Below are 22,422 nucleotides of genomic sequence, written 5' to 3'. Positions count from 1 at the left end.
TATACACATATATAGTTGCTCTTGTAACCATTCTGAAATATAAGTCCTCCAGGTAGAATCAAAGTCCATATCAGCTAGCATCAGCTATGTCATGGCTTAGACACAATGTGTTCTTATGTGGCAGGAATTGTTCTAGGTGCTTTATTTCTCATGACAACCTTAGGAGGAAAATGTTACTACAGATGAGGAAGCTGAGGCCAGATAAGTTTAATAATTTGTCCAAGATCACACAGAAGGTGAGACGCCTGAAATAGCCCTGAGATCCGATCCCAGATTTCATGTTCTTCACCAATAGAACCAAGTATCTAATTTATGTGAACAGATACAAGAATAGAACAGTCATGTGGGACAGAGGAAGACTGAGCACACAAAATGAATTACAACATTCATAGGAAGACAAACTTTATGTCAGAAAAAAAGCCTGGCTTCTTACAGAATTAGTGTAAATACAGCTAAGTTCAATGGATCTTAGGTCAGGAAACCATCAGGCAAGAATGCTAAATGATATCATTAACACAGGCACTTATTCAAAATCAGCTAAGGAATGACATGCATGGAGTTAAAAAAGATGACTGAGGGTCACTTGCCAAAACCTTTAATGTATGTGGGGAATGAGCTGCACTTAGCAAATGACCTCAATGGGCAGAGTGGAGGGTATGATAGGTGGCTGTCAAGAACATCAAAAAAAGATGCCCTTCCCCACCCACTACACATCCCCACAAAATTATAGGTGTATTTGCTTATAAATGATGAGAAGCTAAGAGAAGACTGATTACAGTCCCAGCTTTAGGCTACAATGTAGAATAAGAGGTGTTTTCATAAGAGGAGCAAATCTTAATTATAAATACTAAAAATGATAACTAATATTTATTCAGCACTATGTGTTAGGCTCCATTTTTAACATTTTCATCTATTATCCTGATTCACTGGCATATTAAAAAAAATGAAGGATACCGGGGCTAAATTAGACAGAGGAAATTTGGGGGCTAAGATTCAAACTCACTTAAAATCCAGATTCTGAGCTCAGCCACTAGGCTACCCTTTGAAGCAAAGAAATGCAAGAGTGATTGTGCAAAGAGGATAAAGACACAGGGAGCTTTGCCTGCAATGGGGTCAGATCAAAGGTTTTCGTAGGGAGGAAAAGAAGAGGGGAGAGGAAGAACAATGAGCAATGAATGATATCTCCCTTTTCTCTCTCTATGATTGTCCATTTACATATTCTTAAAGTAACACATATTTATACTTACTGTAAATTAATTCAATATTCAGGAAACAATGTTTTTGTCCCCCCCTCCCCCAGATAAAACATTTGTGCTCACTGTATGGATTGATTGAAATGATCTACTATTTCATGAGAATGTTACAAAAGTACATGACATTAATTTACCTTCTTCTTTTTAAGATTTTGTTTATTTATTTGAGAGAAAGAGAGAAAATGAGCCATGGGGGTGGCAGAGGGTGAGAGAGAGAGAGAAGCAGACTCCCTGTGGGACTTGGACCCAGAGATCACGACCTGAGCAGAAGGAAGGTGTTTAACCAACTGAGCCACCCAGGTGCCCCTTAATTTACTTTTTTCTATTAAGTCAAACCAAGACGATCTCTGTCAATTATACAACTACATGGACCCTTAGATATTTGTTTATTCTACTAGAAATACAATAAAATATTTGACATTTAAAATTATTCAACTAATGAAATCGAGAAATAAAGAGATAATTGGTTATTCAGAGATCTATAATTTTAAAAAACTTTTAGTTTTATCGTTGACTTTTTTTCTTGTAAATTTCTTTATTCTGAAAAACACATTTTGGCATATGGTAACTAGTAATAATTAACTACTAAAACGTAACTAGTAACTTTGGCAAATAGGTAACTAGTTTAATGACATATTCTACTTCTTGAGTAGAGTTGGAATTGATTCTACAGAAAATAATTTTGGAAAAAAAAAACACTAGGTCAAAATTTTTGTTTAATAAGGTAGGAAGAGGTAGGTGAATTAAAGTGTCTGGGACATCTAATTTTGAGATGACTTTAACTTTGGGCATTTTTAAATCAAGCCTTAAAATATATATTTCTCTTACACTTAAAGAACTTTAAGAGAAATGTCACTGCATAATTTCCTTTCCTTTTTTTTTCTTCCCTGCTTAGAAAGAGCACCTACAATTGCCAAAAGAATCACCTCTAAATAGAACATAATTTGTTCTTGCTAGGCAGCAACGAATTAAATAAATGTTGCACACGGCTGCTTGCAATAATCTGGACTTGAAAGATTGCGAAGTGGGTTTAGGAGCTTGATCTCCTTATTCATCTTTCCCCAGCTCCCTGCGGAGATGCCAGCTCCCCTGCTCCAGCTAGCTCTCCAGTGTAACCACCTCTGCTCTGAACTTTGAAATAAAAGTGGCTTCACAAGAGGATACCAAGAGGAGAGGGAAGAGAGAAGTAAAACTTCTTTGCAAAAGTTATGGAAAGGAAACTTGAATAGACAGTGTTCACTTCCTTGTAAACATCTTCCTTTCACTTTCTGGTTTTCTCTAAATGAGAAATTAGAGAAGAAAAAGAAAAAGAAGAACCTCTTTAAATTTTACTTCATCGTGCAACTGAGTTCCACAAACCACTTTCATTAGTAAAACGAGAATAAATACGTGAATGGTAATAAAATCTATGAATGAGGGTTGCAGAACAGGGCACGGACTCATACATAATCACTCTTAACCCATTATGGAGTAAACAAATCAGAGAAAAATAGAAGACAAGCAACACTATATGGATTCAGCATAATTTTCATTAAATTTTACATAGTTGCTTTATACACCAAATATAAAATCAAGGTTTTATGTTTAAAAAATCAACTATGGAATGATTTCACTCATATGTGGAATTTAGAAAAAACAAACCTGCAAAGGGAAAGAAGAGAGAGGCAAACCAAGAAACAGACTCTTAACCAAAGAGAACAAACTGAGAGGGTTACTAGAGGGGAGGTAAGTGGGGGGATGGTTGAAATAGGTGGTGGAGATTAAGGAGCCCACTTGTTATGATGAGCACTGGGTGATGTATGGAAATGTTGAATTACTATATTGTACACCTGAAACTAATATAACACTCTGTTAACTAACTGGGATTAAAAGTAAACAAAAAAATCAATTACGGAATGTTTTGTAAATCTCTTTTACATTTATCAGGTACTTGTTATTTAAATTAATGAGTTTCTTCCTTTCTAAAAATTTAAGTCCATTTTTATCAACCTAGCATTTCAGCCCCTACAGCTAATTCTTCCAGATTTAGAATTATTTGCTCATTCTCATACAGCAGGATGACTTAAAAAATTTATATATGGGTACATTTTTTTAATTGCAGGAAAAAAAAAAAAGAATGAAAGTAACATGGAAGATCACCAGAGGTCTCTTACTGATAATCAGTTCACATTAATGCTCCTCATTTTCTATCTTTAACTTTATTTTTTTTAATTGTGGAAAAATAAATATAACACAAAATTTATCATCTTAATGTACAGTTCAGTACTACTAAACATATTCACATTGTTTTTGTAACAATCAACACCATCTACTCCCATAACTTTTCATATTCTAAAACAATTCACTCATTAAACAAAATCTCCCCATTCTCCCCTCCCTTCAGCCCCTGCAAACCACTATGCTGTTTTCTATGTTTATGATTTTGAATATTATTTTAAAGATTTTATTTATTTACTGTTAGAGAGAGAGCACAAGCAGGGGGAGCGACAGGCAGAGGGAAAAGCAGGCTCCCCATTGAGCAAGGAGCCTGATGTGGAACTTGATTCCAGGACCGTGGAATCATGACCTGAGCTGAAAGCAGATGCTTAACTGAGCCACCAGGTGTCCCTGATTTTGACTATTCTAAGTATTCCATATAAGTGGAATCATACAATATTTGTCTTTTTATGACTGGCTTATTTTACTTAGTGTAATGTCCTCAAGTTTCATCTATGTTGTAACATATGCTAGATAGTCCTTCTTCTTCTTCTTCTTTTTTTTTAAAGATTTTATTTATTTGACAGACCGAGATCACAAGTAGGCAGAGAGGCAGGCAAAGAGAGAGAGGAGGAAGTAGGCTTCCTGCGGAGCAGAGAGCCCGATGCAGGGCTTGATTCTAGGACCCTGGGATCATGACCTGAGCTGAAGGCAAAGGCTTTAAACCACTGAGCCACCCAGGTGCCCTGATAGTCCTTCCTTTTTAAGGCAAAGTAATATTCTACCGCATGTGTATACCATGTTTTCCTTATCCATTCATCTATCCATGGACATCTGGAAAACATTTGTTTTGATTACGTTTACATGGACTAGATTTACTGTAATTATTATCTAACTTAAACAGAGTATGTAGCTCTTATTACGTTTTTTCCCAATAAGAAAGACGCCTTTTGGTGACCACAATCTCCAATTCCCAAAACTTATCATTTCATTTGACTCTTACAAAGAAAATGTGATTATTCTAATTATTTGGCCTTTTTCCATTCCTTCTGAACAGTATGAAAAATATTCTTCATAATTTCTGCAATTTTTATTTAAGTAATGATACACATTTTTGATGAAAATCCCTATAGTGAAAAGGCTTGTTAAAATTTATTTTAAAATAAGTTTCAGAGAAACAGGAAAATCAGAAGACAGTCCCTAACTGGACAATTGGATCCCAGTGACCTATTTCATGAAATTTTAATCTCTCCAATCATTCACTGGAAGACATCCAGTTTTGATTACTAAAAATTCTAAGATGCAAGTCTCTGATCGACCCTAAATGGGGCTCTTAATATCTACTTTGCAGAATTTCTATAAGAATTAAAAATAGGAATTTTTAAGTGCCCATCATCCATTAGGCCGAGAAAGTTACAGGTACTTAAAGCAAATTATTGTTGCAATTAGTGACAAAAATCACATAAAAACAGAGAGCTAGGTAGTCTCTAAGAGGGGATCGTATATTTATCAGCTGGCTCATTTGCAGCAAACTCATACCTTCTAGGCCAATTTTGAATCTGCATGTGATCTGAAATGTATTCATCAAAATGTTTTTCTAATCCTTTTACTAACATAGAAATCCTATACCAAGCCAGTGCTACTTATACCTGTACCTAGACTCAATTGGAGAATTTTGAAGATGGGTAGATTCCCATCCTTAAACCAAATTTACTTGGGAGAATCTCTGGGAATAGATTCTGATGCATGTCCAACTTTGGAAACTGTTAATTTACTTATCTCTCTCTCTCTCTCTCTCCTCTCTCTCTCTCTTTTAAGATTCTATTTGTCAGAGAGAAAGAGAGCAAGCACACGTTGGGGCAGTGGATGGCAGAGGTGGAGGGGGGGGGAGAGGGAGAGGGAGAAGGAGCTTCCTTGCTGGCAAAGAGCCCAATATGAGAGGATCCCACAACCTTGGGATCATGACCTGAGCTGAAGACAGACGCTTAACTGACTGAGCCACCCAGGTGTCCTAATCTACTTATCTCTGGATGTAAAGAACTTTGTCCTTTTCTAATGCTACATAATATCTCTGCGGTCACTTTACGTAAGAATGATTTTTCTTCCAAGAAGCTATAGTTACATTTTGTTGATGGTAGAAAATTGATCACCTTAAGAGTTACAGCAGTATGCTTGTAGGGTATAGAGAGGTTAATCTTTGAGGTATTGAGGAGGAACGTATTGCTCTGGGCATGATACATAAGCAATGACTCATAAACAATGAATCCTGGAACACAGAGAAAGTAAAATAAAATAAAATAAATAAAATAAAATAAAATAAAAAGAATTTCAGTTTAGTCCATGAGAGGAAACATTTCATTAAGTCCTTTAGTCAAATAAAGGTAACATCTATCCAGGATTCTTCAGGAAATATTTAGTGCAAGAAGTTAACATGAATGCGGAAGTTAAGTATACTATTTAATAATTTAAATGAAAAATGTTAGCAGAATATGACCCTGAAGGGGCAGATATTTTCCTTCCATAAATTTTTAGGTTAACTGTCCTATTTTTAAATAGGTTATTCTTGAAGCTGTGCATGTACATGTGTGTTTTATTTGGCATTTGCCTGCAGGAACAAGAGGCCACAATCAGTTCATACCATGAATGACGTGTAGGCTTAATTTTCTTTGCATTGTTATAGAGAGAAATGATAAGCACTGGGCTGGGCTTCGCCCAGCCTTTACCTCTACAGGACTGTTGATGTTCACACATGGCAGTAGTGGATACAGCAGACTGTCAGATTTTCTAGAATTCTCAGATCTGCTTGTTGGTTGTAGCCATTACTAAATATTAAATTACATAAGCCCACAATTAAATTTTATTAAAGCCAAGGTAATAGATTCTCAAAATTCATTATTTTCAGATTAGTTTACAAATTTTTACTATTATTTATATGACCTAGATTATTTACATCTATTGCATCTATATGGTGGAAATGCAACATAATGGTGTGCTAACTGGGCATCCCTTCCCAAATCCACATTGATGCTTAAAAGAGAGAATATTAAGAATGCTTACACCATGGAAATTAGCAACTCCTCAAATCGGGGTGTTTCTCCTCTATGAATTGAAAAGTTGTTATTAAACATTTACTAACATTCCTCTAATATGGTATAATTTTAGACTGAAGAAACACTGCTTTTGGGAAATGCACTATTAAAACTTTTCTGAGGAAGCCATGCTGTGTATACTCTCTTGTCTGAAGCAGGCATTTCCTTATGTGACAAACTGATGTTTTCATTAGCTCAAAAACAGAAAATGAAATGAACCTTTGCTGGAGAAGGGAGAAAAACTCTAGGGGAAAACAAAGGAATCCATCCTTGAGGTTTGGAAATGGTCCAAGGATCCTGATAGTGAGGAATATTCTTACTCTATAAGCAGGAACACAGAAGTCAAGTTTGGGCTTCCCTGCTCCTCTCTCCCCCTCCAAACACCCATTATTATTACTAGCAAAATCATGCTAATAACTAGTCTCTTTTATGCTTTGAGGAAATTGGGGACACAGTGGGTGTTAAAAGCAGCTGAGAGAGTGTTTGGCACAGTTGTGAGGTTATTGGAGTCATCGGTAGCAGAGGCTCGAGTTAGCAGCAAGAGAATAAAGCCAGAGTGGGGGGATTATGGAATTTATTCCAGATTTTAGATGTTTTATATATAAAAGTAAAGTAGAAACTAATTTATAATCATAAACTCTTGAAATAATGTGTGTATATGTGTCTGTGTACACATTTATATAAAATGTTTATGCATATATTTACTCTGTACAAACACACACAGCTATATACATATATTTGTAATATATATACATATTTGCAATAAAATAAAATAGCACATGCAATGTGTGATAAATATGAGGACTGGGATGAAATAAGAAAGGTCTATTATGAGAGAATTCTTTTGTTATGCCACCTGGGGCTGAGGTATTGTTAAGGAATATTATGTCGTTTTCTAAAAAGCAAAAATCGTATTTCTTTAATTATATATATATTTGATTAAAACATTGATTTGAGAGGAAATTATTGCATATGATGAAAATAAAGAACTGTCATGAAAAATTTATTCAAAAAGTAAAACAGGGTGCCTGGGTGGCTCAGTGGGTTAAGGCCTCTGCCTTCAGCTCAGGTCATGATCCCAGGGTCCTGGGATCGAGTCCTGCATCAGGCTCTCTGCATGGCAGGGAGCCTGCTTCCCCCTTTCTCTCTGCCTGCCTCTCTGCCTACTTGTGATCTCTCTCTGTTAAATAAATAAAATCTTAAAAAAAAATTAAAACAATGCACTTTTATCCTAAGAAGCTAAGGGACAAAACAACAACAACAAACAAGCTAGTAGGTATACTGTACTTTCATCCTGCAATGAATTTTCTTAAATAATAAGTTTATCCTGGAGTGAATTTCAGTCAATTTGGAAACCCTCTTCTTTTTTTTTTTTTTAAAGATTTTATTTATTTATTTGACAGACAAATAAATAAACCTCTTCTTATAAATGCAGGAATAAGGGTCTTCTCTATTATGGATCATTTTCAAGTCCTTACTCTTTCATTAACAATATTAATGTTCTTATATTTTAAATACATTTCTAAATTCTGTTAGTTCTGTTTGCTAATATTCTGTTTTGAATAATTGCATCTAAATTGATAAGTGATACATAGTTCTTTTGTTTTTTGTTTTATTAGCTTGGATTCATGAAGAATGTAATTTCTAAAATTTCAACCTATCTGTAGAGTTTATATACGTTCATTTATCTTTTTTGTTTTTCACATTTTCTATTCCCATAGTTAAAACTTTAATTTTTAAAAAAATATTTTAAAACAGTGCATGACTTGATTCTATATATGCATTTATGTGAAAATGGATTTGTCCATATATAATACACGGGAGCTGAAACTGTACTGAAATGTACTTTGAATAAACTTTCTTGCTACTTTTATTTTTTACTGTAACTACAAAATGCCAAACTTAGAAGAGTACGCCTATCTTATGTAAATATTTTAACACTGAAGGAGTAAAAAAAGTGGATAAACTAAGAACATCAGATTTAATTCTACTCTATTTTGAGATATAATTATTTTCTAGCTCAAGAAAATTACCCATATGGGACACAACATGCAGTATAAGTTAGGAGTGGACAATTATAGGATAGGTGAGAGTCATTAAAAGAAAAATATAATTTTATGTTTTACTAATTTTTAAAAAAGATTTTATTTATTTATTTGTTTATTTGACAGAGAGAGAGATCACAAGTAGGCAGAGAGGCAGGCAGAGAGAGAGGGCTAAGCAGGCTCCCTGCTGAGCAGAGAGCCCAATGCAGGGCTCAGTCCCAGGACCCTGGGATCATGACTGGAGCCAAAGGCAGAAGCTTAACCCACTGAGCCACCCAGGCACCCCTATGTTTTGCTAATGTTTTAAAGGCAGGCAGAATATCTGCCTTAAACAAATGGTTAGTACTGGAATTATGAATTATGTTTGTGAATATAATTCTTCTATGAATTTGCCAATTCTCCCACCTTTCCTCTTCTGGCATTAGGTTGTGTGGGTATCCCACACTTTCCAAAAATTCACAATAGGCCTCTTTATCTTTGTGAAGACCTACATTAGTACCTGTTTGTTATATAAAGAAATGGAGGAGGATTTTCACTTACACACACACACACACACACACACAGGCCATTACTGTACTAACATTGGTCTTTTGTAAAAGAAAAGTGATAGAATATAAACTTTTGAAAAGCCAGGGACACTCTTTACTTTAGCCATTTTGACTCAAAAGGTTTCATAGGAACTTTCTACTTTTTGGATAGTGGGGGAAACCCACATTTGGTTTTAGAAAGCAGCTGAGAATGACTGGTGTATCTGGTGTAAGCAGAAGAAACCACAGGACCTGGAGCATCTGAGGTTTACTCCTCCCAGTGCCTCAGCGAGTTCAAGCTACAAAATATTATCTTCTGCTTACTTAAACACATGGGAAACAGAAACAAAATAAAATGTTAAGTAATTAATATATAATAAAAATGTAACTCACATATTATAAAATTATTTCTGTCCACGTATGGTTAATGCCTATGAAAATCAAATCATAACTGGAAGTCACTCGATTCCTTTACCATAAGAAATCACTCCGATTTTGACACATATGAACTTGTTTATTCCTCATAATAGCCCTATGAAGTTGGTATTATTAGCTCCTGGCCAAAAATCTATGTGTGATCTTTCAAGCTTGACCACAGGCGACTTAAAAAGCTTTACCCTGGCAGGTCTCACAACGAAAAGCTGCCCTACCCACACCAGACTTGGTGCACAGCCAGTGCTGTGAGTCCGGGGAAAACTCAGGACTCCCTCACAAGCCATGCTCTTAAGCATAGCTACTTTACTAGATCAGTTTCCTCCACTCATCAAATGCCTTTAAAAAAATTTATTTGACAGAGAGAGAGATCACAAGTAGGCGGGGGTCGGGGTAGCGGGGGAAGCAGACTCCCTGCTGAGCCGAGACCCCCCCCCCCCCCGATGCAGGGCTTGATCCCAGGACTCTGAGATCATGACCTAAGCTGAAGGCAGAGGCTTAACCCACTGAGCCACCCGGGTGACCCCATCAAATGCCTTTGACAGAGGTCCTCCTCAGATGCCTTTGCTGGAAAGGATATGGGTAGAAGTGAACCCTTAAGACACTTTTTATTTACTCTGACTCAGTACTCAGAACTTTTCCACTCTTAGCCCTTTTTTCTCTGCCTCCAACCTGCCCTCTGGCTCCTAGATCCATAAAATTTCATAGGCCTTTCTTTGGGGCTCCCTCAGCAGTTAAACAGTTCCCCATGTGTGAACTGACCAATCTGATCCACCTGAGCTCTCTCAGAGCTCTTCTGTGGGGGAAAATGGGCAGTGTGGGAGTTGAGGCTTTCTACAGTTCCGCCTCTTGCTTATGCTAGGATTAGGTAATTGAAAGCTTGACTGGTGCTTTCTTATTGGTTCTTTGTCTTAAAACCCTGAAATCTAACAGCTCAGCTCAGCTCTGCTCTTGACACTCTCCTTTTATAGATCCAGAAATGGAGGTAATGAGAGCTTAAGTGACCTGCCCAAGGTCAAATAACTATTAAGAGGCAGTGCGAGGTCTCAAACAACCAGTTTGGTGCCATTCTCTTAACTACACACTCTTCTTGGCAAATATTGTCTGATACCATGTTCTGATATATTCCCATTTGTTTAATTTTTCAAAGGCAACTAATATCTATCATTTTTACATTCTTATGGTGATGAGAGTGATTAGAAGTACTCCAAGTTAGTGAAACATCATTTACTATATGATTTTTTCACTCTGAATAGTAGTTTATTGAATAAGCCCCATTGATAAACCTATCCAAGAATATTAGAATGTTAGGTAAATCTTGCTAGGGATTTCTTTAATAAAAAGGACACTCATCTCTCTCTTACCTTGCTAAAGTTTAGATTGAGATACCTCTAGTATTTTGGAAAATACAATTTGGTTACAATCATTCCTAAATCATGTATTTTTAAAGGAGTGGTATTATTTTAAAATTTCTTCTCTAGACACATCAAACCTTTTCTTCATTATTCCAATTATAGTCCAAAAGTTATGTCAATAAAAAGCCAGGTTGCTCTTGAAAGGATTTTGCTTTTTTTGCATTAAGAATTAGCATTGCACAAAAAGCCAAGACGGTGGTAAGAAATACTTTGCAAAATATCATCTAAGAATCAAATATTATTTTTAAACAGAATAAATAAATAAATAATATACATTATATTAATATGTATTAATATATAATATTATAATAAATAACTAAATAAATTTTATTTATTTATTTCATGGAAAAAGAGAGATCACAAGTAGGCAAAGAGGCGGGCAGAGAGAAAGGGGGAAGCAGGCTTCCTGCTGAGCAGAGAGCCTGATGCAGGGCTCGATCCCAGGACCCTGAGATTATGACCTGAGCCCAAGGCACAGGCTTAACCCACTGAGCTACCCAGCTGCCCCAAGAATCAAATATTCTTAAATTCTTTTCAAAATTGTATGATTTGTAGATTTATAAGTACTACACTTGTAGGACAAATCAGTCTACACTGAAGGAAAATCTGATATACGTATTTTATAAGTATAATAAAATAAAAGTAGCACACAAATATAAATGGCATGACATAATTATATAGTTATAAATGAAATTAGGCACACAGATGTAGGTTGTCATTTTTTACCTGAAAAAGACTTAAAATGAGTAAGCTATCTATGGATTATAATTTTTACATATAAATGATGGATAGAGGAAAGTATTTAGATTCATCTGATTTTCTTATTTATGAACTGATATATTTCATCTATTTGTCTATTCAGTATAAAAATTTTATCCATCCGTTATGTGCTAAAACAGGACAAAATGATGACCTGGGCCTTGTCTTCAAGGACTTTCATTTTAGAGTAAGAATGCTGGATTTCAGGACTGCTCTTTATGGGGTTACAGGAGAAAAGTTACCTAATCTAGCCTATAGAAGAGAGCACTTCTTACAAGAGATAACAATTGATGAGTGTCTTAAAGTATGAACAAAATTTAGTCTGGCAAACAGAAAAGGAAAGGCAATACAGACAAATAAATTATAAGAACTCATTCCATTGTAGAGAGAAATAAACAGGAATCTGCTAAAAACTCCAAGCCTTTGGTTTTGTTAAGAATTGACCCCTCCCCCCCCTTAGTCAGTTGCAGCGCAAGGGTTTTTGGACAGGGTCATGGTTAGATATGCATTAAACAGAGCTTTTGGTGGCACTTTGTCAGGTGGATTTGTCAGGACTGGAGGCAAGGAGAGTAGTTAAACACAGGGGCTCTTAACCAGGAGACCTGGAGCCCCTAAAGGGCTTAGGGATATATTTAGGAGGTCCTTGAACTTGAATGAGGAATCCTTACATTATTATTCACATTAATCATATCAAATATAGAATTTTTATCACTTATGAAGATAAGTGTACCTGCTTCACTGTGATGACTAGAAACTATAGATGTATTCATACTGCATTCCAGTTCTTACAGGTATCATAATATTTTTTTCTTTTTTTCTCCCTTCCTTCCTCCCTTCCTTCTTCTCTCCTTCTTCCCTCTCTCCCTCCCCCTTCCTTCCTCCTTCCCTGCCTCCTCCTTTCTTTCTTTTCTTTCTTTCTTTTTCTCTTCTTGCAGTAAAAACACACAACATAAAAATCTACTGTCATAACCTTTTTAAAAAACCGATTTATCTACCTATTTATTTGAGAGGGAGAGAGAGAGTTGGGTGAGGGACAGAGGGAGAAAATCTTCAAGAAGACTCTCCACTGAGTGGGGAGCCCAACTTGGGACTCAATCTCAGGACCCACGAGATCACGAACTGAGCCAAAATCTAAGAATGGGATGCTTAATTGACTGAACCACTCAGTCATAACCACCCTTGTCACAACCATTTTTTTGTGTATAGCTTAGTAGTGTTAAGAATGTTAACGTTGTGGAATAGATCTACAAAATTTTTTCATCTTGCAAACCTGAAATTCTATACTCATTAAACAGAAACTCCTCATTTCCCAATCCTCTCAGCCTCTGGTAACCACATTCTTCTTTTGGTTTCTATGAACTTGACTACCCTAGATACCTTTTGTTAAGTAGACATAAGGTTTTTTATGACTGGCTTACTTTACTTAACAAATGTCATCCATGTGGCAACATGTCATAATTGCCTTCTCTTTTTAAGGTTGAATAATGTACTTGTGTGTGTGTGTGTGTGTGTGTGTGTACCACATTTGTTCATGCATTCCTTCATCAATGAGCATTTGGGATATCCCCCCTTCTTGGCTATTATAAATAATGCTACTATAAATATAAGTGTGCAAATAATGCTTTGAGACTCTGCTTTCAATTCTTTTGGATATATACCATGAAGTGGAGTTGGTGGATAATATGGTAGTTCTATTTTAATTTTTGAGGAAACTTCATACTCTTTTCCATAACTATTTTACAACTTTAAAATCCCACAATGGTGCAGAGAGGTTTCAAATTCTTAACATCTTCACCAACACTTGTCATTTTCTATCATTCTGATAATAGTCATTCTAACTGCCGTAAAGTGGTATCTCATGGCTTAGATTTGGATTTCAGGGGCGCCCGAGGGGTTCAGTCGGTTAACCAGCTGCCTTCGGTTTGGGTCATGATCCCAGAGTCCTGGGATCGAGCCCTGCATTGGGCTCCCTGCTCAGGGGGGAGTCTGCTTCTCCCTCTCCCTCTGCCTGATGCTCTTCCTACTTGTACTCTCTGTCAAATAAGTAAATAAAATCTTAAAAAAAAAAAAAAAGATATTTAGATTTGGATTTCAAATCAACGTGATGGGGCGCCTGGGTGGCTCAGTTGGTTAAGTGGCTGCCTTCGGCTCAGGTCATGATTTCCAGGGTCCTGGGATTGAGCCTTGCATCGGGCTCCTTGCTCAGCGGAGAGCCTGCTATTCTCTCTCCCTCTGCCTGCTGGTCTGCTTACTTGGGCTCTCTCTCTCTCGCTCTCTCTCTGTCAAATAAATAAATAAATAAATGTCTTTTTAGAAAAATCAAAGTGATATTGATCGTCTTTGTATATCATCTTTCAGGAAACATCATTTGAAATCCGTGTCCATTTCTGAATTAGGTTGTTTTTTGTTGTTGAGTTGTAAAAGTTCTTTATATAGTCTGGATATTAACCCCTAGTGAGATATATAATTTGTAAATTTTTCTCCATTCTGTTTGTTGCCTTTTCACTTTTTTGACCATGTCCTTTGATGCACAGAATTTTTTAAGTTTGGTGTAGCACAATTTTTCTATTTTTGCTTTTGTTGTCTTGGCTTTTGGGGACAGCTCCAAGAATTATTGCCAAATCCAATGTCATGAACCTTTTCCTCCATGTTTTCTTCTAAGGAGTTTTATAGTTTATAGTTTTATGTTTAGGTCTTTAATTCTTTTTGAGTTAATTTCTCACATTTAGGGCAAGATAAAAGTCTAAGTTCAATCTTGTACATGTGAAAATCCAATTTTCTCAGCACTATTTGTTATTGTGATTATCTTTTTTAAAATAATATTTAGGCCCATCACAGCTACAAAACTACATTGCCTATTAATTCTACTATTAGAATTTTTTAATTTAACATACTAATAAAGAAGCATATTACCATATCACATAATTATTTTTAAGTATGTTGATAAATGTATTTCAGTATAATTAATTTTCTTTGTAATCCTTTAAAATTTATTTAATGGACTTATTTACTTTTATGCATTTATGATATAAAATATTTGTGCTTATTTGTTAATTTTAAATTATTATAAGAAGGAAGCTATTGGTTTCACCAGACGGCACAGGGTTTGTGGACTCAAAAATTATTAAGAATTCAGAAATGATTTCAGTAACTCAGACAATGGATAAAGACTTGAATTACAGCTATGGCAATGTTAAGAAATATGTAAAATCAAGAAAAAGGGAAATTCAGTATGATTTAATGATTAAACAAATGCCACGAACCAAGAAGAAGGTGAAGTCTATGGTGACCACAAGGTTTTTAACTTTGGCGACTGATTGGGTAACTGTAGTTCTGGAAGTCCTCACTATAGAAGCTGCACTTAAAACCCTGAGGGAAGGGGTGCCTGAGTGTCTCAGTTGGTTAATGGTTTGACTCTTGATCTCAGTTCAGGTATGGATCTCAGGGTCGTGAGTTCGAGCCCTGCACTGGGCTTCGTGCTGGGCATGGAGCCTACTTAAAACCATGAGGGTACCTATTATCATCCACGGGGAGAAGGTAAAGGAAAAAACTCAGTCGGAGTGATACCAGAATTCAAAGACCAGAGAATTCATTATTTTCAGTTTTGGTGTCATGCAGTATATTTAAAGGATAAAACTTCAGTAAGCAATTGATGGTTAATTTGTAAAGGACCAATTGTTACGACTCTACTCTGCATTTATAATTTTTGCACCTGCAATTATTTGCATGCAAAACAAATGCAGCTACAGTTGCCTAATTATAGGCACAACCATCCAAAATTGCCCACAAATAATAGCACAAAGAGATGCCATCTGTGAAAGTGCAGCAACCCCCCAGACCTTTCCTATTCCACATCCGGTAAGGCTTCCCTTCGGCTTCTGTCTTGGGCTTCATTCTTGCCTGGTCTCATTCAGGCATTAAAGGCTGGTCATTCTAATAAGCTAAGTCAGTCACCCTTTCCTCTTATGCAGCCACTATAATCCACGTCCCCAAATATAAAATAAACCATAGTATGGGCAGACTGAAAATGGAAGCCATTTCTGAAGCACATCATTTGTCTTGTTAGTGTGAACAGATTCAATGTTTTATTCACATGTAATTTTACAAGGTAGGCAACTTGAATGCTGTAAAGACGAAATCTCATACAAATTTCTGCTCAAAGGTGACAAGAAAATTATGTTACTCTACTTTAAAAAATTTAGCCATTTATTAAAAACACAGCTGTCAGTTTGGATCAAATACATTCATATTTCCCCATTATATTATGAGGGCCATCATGAAATTTAATAATTGTCCCTTGGAGTTTGATTTCCTACAAAAGTGTCATAACACAATCAGCACTATTGCAAATAATTATCGAACTGTGTGAAGACATTTATGATTTCAGGAGGGAAATATATAATAACAGATGAGAAATATAAAACCCAGGTTAACACTTGATAAGGATTCTGTTCTCATACAAATGTCAGTAGTAATAAATGTGGGGACCACATAGCCTGCTTTATTAAAGTGAAACAGGTTCCAGGCAGAATAATTTTCTAAAATTTTAATTATGTAGTTCAAATTTTACTTGCTTATCATTTAATCATATTAAACACTCTGAATCTGATAAATCCTCTGTGATAGAAACAATACACTTGAAGCATGAGAAATTGGGTAGTTTATTAGGCTAATGACTAAAACCAGAATGTAACATATAACTCTTCTGTGAAATCTGTAATTCTCCATTCTATTTATACTGTTTGGAATTGTCATGAAGTATTACCATAAAGGTTTCAGGGACAAATGGAGGCTTAGGAGTTTTACAGTGTTCACCAGTTTTGTTTTGTTTTGTTTTGTTTTTAAATTTAAAACATTATAGTGAATAGGAAGGTTTAATTTTGTCCTACCACATTTTTCTCAGTGGTACGTGGGTCACAAAGAACCGAACAGTAGTTAGACACCAGTCTTAAGTTTATGGACAATTGGGCAGATGTTTAAATATTTAGACACTGGAATGCTTAGACATTAGAAATATAGTAAAGTTTTTAGAGTTAGCAAAAGAAGTCATGTTAAGAATATGTGAATTTATAAAAGGGAAGTTATCATTCCAAAAGGAGAGCTAATTAGAAGATTCTTCTCTTATATATATCTGAACATTTTAATGGCTGCAATCAAAATTCAAAATATGATTAGTGGCATGATAAACATAAGCTGTTTGTTTTCACAAGAAGCAGAAGAACATTTTGAGACATTAAGAAAGATAATGTTACTCACATCCTGAGCTACCATTTGTTGACACCAGAGTCAGGTTGGAAGGCCATGGATTCCGAACAATATCTTGCCAATGAATTGTGTCTGTGTAACAAAGAAATTTGTTCTGGTCTACATACACTCCACCATTAAGGATTTCTGTATTAAAACAAACAAACAGAGATTTCTTGTCAAACTTTTCATTGATGAAACGGTAGTCAGTAAAAGTGATTTATTCTTAAAGTGTTTTCAATGTTAAAGTCACATTGTTAATAGCCAAGGCACCTTTTATAATATCACTTAGTGAGTCATATAAATTAATTGTAGAAATTGGGAAAGATTGAAAAATATAAAGAAATACAATCACTCATAATATAAATACCCAGAGAAACACTCTTCATATTTGGTATAGAAGTTTTCAGTCTCTTTCCTTTTTTTTTTTACTCTGAAATTGGAATAATATTGAATATAATATTTCATAACCTGCTAGTTTTAATATTGGGTGGTGAGTATTTAATGGTAATTAAATATTATTCTACATTATTTTTAATGAAACTACAATATGCTACAGTATAAATTAAATAATATTTATTTAACCAGTTCCCTCTTATTGGTCATTTAACTTGTTTATCTCTCTTAAAAAGATTATTAGTCCATGTGACATTGACTGGAGTCAGTAGGAAGTAATTAAAACAAAATGAAAGCTAAAATTAATGTTTCAATTACGAAGAAATGTTCTTTGATCCTCTCAAATGGAATCAATAGAATTGCCAATTATTCTTTATGAACAACAGAAAACTATAATAAAAACCCAATGGTTCATTGCAACAATGGCAGGACCATGGGACAAAATACACTAAAGCCAATTTTTACTTGATTCTCTACTTCACGCTGGCCTTGATCATCTAAGTTGTTCAGTGCCTGATAGTCTATATAATTCTCTTGCAGATTGCTCTAAGTTATCTGGGGTGGGGATATATTCCCTCCAAAAGTACTATTTTATTTTTTTTTTTTTGGAAAATACCATTCTTACTACTTGAAGAAATTGGTTAGAAATACTCATAGCAACTTCCTGCTCAATATCTACCACATTTTCCCCTTCTACACAATACAAAAACAACTTAAGATAAATTAAATTTCAGTCCATAATAGCTTGTTACAAGTAACAAAAACAGTTAACAGTAATTTATATAGATAGAGGATGATTTTTCTCACATAGGAAACCTATAGGAGGTAGTGGTGTCCATAGAACCCACATCTGTTTTGTGTGTTGGTTTTATTCATTACAGACACAAGAAGGTTGATGTATCTAAAAGTGTCTTTCCAAACTCAAGGCAAGCTGAAACCAGAAGAGCAAGTAAGAGACATCTTCCTACTGAGGCTCTGACTTTCTATTTGGGAAGAGATGTTCTCCCCAAGGATTATGTAGGCATTTTCTTGGCCAGAACAGTATCCCAGGAGCATTTGTACTATAAGAGAGGCTGAGTAGACAAATTGCTACTTGAACAAAACTTAAACAACCAAGACTGTTAGTGAGGAAGAAGAGGAACATGAATAATTAGAAGGCAACTACTTTATTTCCCATGATGTCCTCAAAAAAATAATCTCTGTGCAGTATCCAAAGCTAAACTTTTAAGAGTCACCTTAAACCAAGGAGAGAGATAAAAGAATGAAAGGAACACATGACACCATAAGAGGAGTATTTGTGGAAGAGAGATAGGCACATCTCAATTGCTGTATTGCCTTGTTTGTAAAATGCACCAGATTAATTTTGACATCGCAGGGTTTTCCACATTTTAAAATCACTCCTGTTCTCATCATCAGTCCTTTCACTGACTATTGGTTCCATTTTCTCAGGTGAGGAAAGAAAAAAAAAAAGAAACAAAAAGAAATTAGATCATCTTTCTACTTCTAAAACCCAGTTCATTATTTTTCATGACCTACCCATACAATCTTCATCAAAGCAGAAAGGAGATATAAGACATAAGAAAGATTGTGAAAATGGATTTCTACATTAATGTTTGGCATTAAAGTTTCTATCTATGAAATGTGACCATCTCATACTAATAGCTTTCTCATGAGACATTAGGTGATGCTCTTCTGCTCTAGGAATAATTCTTCATTAGGTGGCAAGAAAGGAGATTTTGACTGCTATCCAGGAAATGAAGGTTATTTTTCAGTCTACATTTGGAAAAGTTCTACTTTAAAAAAAATGTGAGAAGAAAACATAATAGCTCAAATACTGTTGAAAGAGTATATTTTTCAGGACTTGCATTGTAATTCAAATAGTTCATATTGAAGGAACACAGTATCCATCTCTAACTTCCTATCTAAAAATATTCAAATGGAATCAGATTATATTATACTGAATAATAATCTCATCAAATCCCTTCAACAATATTAATCTGCTACCAATGCTGACATTTGTTTCTCAGAAATATTCTGTTCAAGAGCTTCATTTATACTTGGAAAAGGATTTAGAAAGGAGGCAGTAAAAATTCAAGTATAATCTTACATGTTAAAATTTCAAATTAAGACTACAATCATGATCAGCTTGGATAACACCCTAAATTCAAAGCCAGCATCTGCTAGCAATTCTGATCAGGAAGATTTATAAACTTCTAGTATTTAATGATGGATTTATAAGGCACATTTAATCTATTTGTGTATGTGTCTATTTTCCCTGAAAATAGTCCTTTCCTTTGTATTTGACCTAGATTATACTCTGATGGTGAATGTCAAACACTATAATCAGAAAATGTATAATTTATTGACATTTATAGAGGAGTTTCAACGTATACTTTACCTTACATTTATTTATCAATTTGGTTACCTAAATATAGGTAAGGAAATGTTAATACTGTACTTATTCTTTGGTGTAGTTTACATTGATCTTATAGCTTTATGCAATTTTTTGAGAGTTGATAACTTTATGCAAACCTTTTTTTTTTTTTTTTTTTTTGAGAGCATGCATATAGGGGTAGGGTGAGTGGAGAGGAGAGAAAATCCTAAACATGCTCCATGCTCCACACAGAGCTAAATCTCTGGATCCTCAGATCATGACCTAGTGGAAACCTGAGGCACTCAGGTGCTCCTATACAAATTTGTAAACATTAATTTAATATAATTTATGGTGAAATATTCAGTTAGATCTATTTCTAAACTAAGAAAATTCTAGAGAAATATATAGACCTATAAGAAAGTTGTTAGAGACATAGATTATTTCCTGGACAAAATGGATCTCTAATGTTTTTGACTATTACAGCTTGGCTGCATTTTTAGGTTAGAAAGAAGGATAAGGATTAGAAAAAGAGAAATGCTTGGTAAGATATTTATCCAAGAAGATATCAGGAAAATGTCTGGTTATAATTTAGATCTATCTTTACCAAGAAACAAGAACAGTAGAGTTGTCACAAGTTCTATTAAAGGCTTACTGGATCTGTGTTACACCAAGAGAGTTTCCCTTCCAGTGATTAATAATTAAATTTTTAAACCATGGCCAAAAAAAAGGATTTCTAATTCTAGGTAATATTGAAAACAAGCACAAGTGTAACTGACATTCAAATAAAGATGCCCAAAGCCTGGAAAAGTGAAAGGATTTTAAGAATAAGTAAATGACCTCAGGATAATCCCATCCATTGTATTTCACATCCACTGTAGGAAATATATCAGAGAAACACATGTAGAAACACATGTAGATAAGAGAAACACATGTAGATTCTTGGTCATTGTAATAATTGGTAGAAAAAAACTGATATGAATTTTTTTATTATATTATATTAAAAAATTCCAGGTAAGTTCACAAAACAGAATTGTCTTTTTTGATAAATTTCACAATTAAATATGGTAAGATATATGAAATATGATATTCTATGAAAAATATTTAATTATTTAAAAATTCTGCCAAACACTTAAGTAGGTTTGAGTATCAAACATTTCCTATTAGATTAATGCATACAAGTCGAGTAAAAAATATGAATCCTTCTGTATGTAGAGTAAGTAAATTGTAATCTATACTACTTTCCCATACATCAAATTTAACATATATGGCCACAGTTTATAACAGAAATACTAGATTAAACTCTATGAAGGCAAGGAATATTTTTCAGTTCTGTATCTATATCAAACCTGAAGCAATAGCTAATCAACAAATATTTGTTAAATCTAACTTAAAACACAAAAGCAACATGGAATTTGGCACCACCATTAATCAATTAACTTCTGTTATATCTTTTAATTTTGAATTCCGACCAAATCAAAGTAAGAACGAAAGTTGTTTTTTTCCTTAAACGCTCTATCTATAGTTTATCTGAACTGGTTCTATATTTCACTATGTCAGAGGTCATTTCTGTTTTGGTCAAAACTATATTCCCAGTGTCTGGCATAATGCAAGGCAGAAGCTATTACCACAATAAATATTTGTTCTATGATATCAAATGTAATAGCCTGATTATAGAAAAATATATTTGAGTAGACCAATACATATATATTTTGAGTACATGAAAAATATTTTAAAATATATAATTTTGAAGTGGAGTTTTTATAAGCTGAAAGATAAATAGCTTTTATTATATAAAATGCTCACAATTGATAATGTACAAAATTACTGCAAGCAGTATGTTGGATATTTATAAGTCACATTTAGACATTTTCATCAGTATCCCTAAACCTATCTTGTGCATCAAATTCAGTATTATTTTCCATGTGAATAATGATGAATTTGAGCTATCCTGGACACAACAAATTTCCTCAAACCTGCGCAAATTACCTAGCATATGTTACATAAAGTCTAAGAGCATGTTTTTTACATTGAATTATAAATCTACCTCATATTGTTCCTTAAACTATTTTCTAGAACAGTGTAAAGTGCCAATATGACATTTAAAAGAGGACATAAAGTACTTGTGTCTTAGTCTTCCAATCCACAAAGATTGTCCATTTGACCATTTCTCCCCTTGATTTCCCATTTGCACGAATCAAATAAAGAAGGAAATATTTATTTTATTTAAATAAGTTCTTTTGTACTCTTCATTTCTTTTCAAATGCTAGTTATTACAGTGAATTTGGGGAGAGTGACCATTATGAGAATCATTGACATTTTACAAATATATTCTTTCAAAAGAAAATGTGATAAAATACTGAATCATGGCTTTTTTTTTTCCCCCTGCCTGGTATGAAATAGCCTAATTGTGATGTAGCATCCCTGCTGAAAATATATATTAATATGACCTCCTTACATAGTTTAAGAAGTTGACAAAATTGCTTTGACCCCATGCACAATTTGTAACTGTTTCATAAATAAGATTGAATATCTTTCTTTTTTTATAAAATAAAGATAATTTTAAATGCAGTTACCCATATTCCACTAGAGTCTACATGATTGGTATCAACAGTAAACATTTTACTACTACTCACAAAGCTACCAAAGATAATATAAGAAAATCAAATAAGCCAGAATGAAATACTTAACCTCA

At 34.5% G+C, this 22,422-nt stretch overlaps 1 protein-coding gene across 5 annotated transcripts in view; it reads right to left on the bottom strand.

Moving 5' to 3' along the window:
• The window catches only part of ERBB4 (erb-b2 receptor tyrosine kinase 4), a 1,133,152-nt gene that overhangs the window by 355,109 nt on the left and 755,621 nt on the right, over positions 1-22,422 (bottom strand). For all 5 annotated transcript variants that reach the window (XM_032859886.1, XM_032859888.1, XM_032859890.1 and 2 more), the window contains exon 4: positions 16,973-17,107. In XM_032859886.1, coding sequence (XP_032715777.1) covers positions 16,973-17,107 — 135 coding nt within the window. The remainder of the gene's footprint in view (positions 1-16,972; positions 17,108-22,422) is intronic.

Source organism: Lontra canadensis, unplaced genomic scaffold, assembly GCF_010015895.1.
Source record: "Lontra canadensis isolate GAN:19392208 unplaced genomic scaffold, GSC_riverotter_1.0 scaffold18, whole genome shotgun sequence".
Lineage (NCBI taxonomy): Eukaryota > Metazoa > Chordata > Mammalia > Carnivora > Mustelidae > Lontra > Lontra canadensis.
Note: the sequence above shows the minus strand (reverse complement) of the source record. Positions and strands in the feature narration are given on the sequence as shown.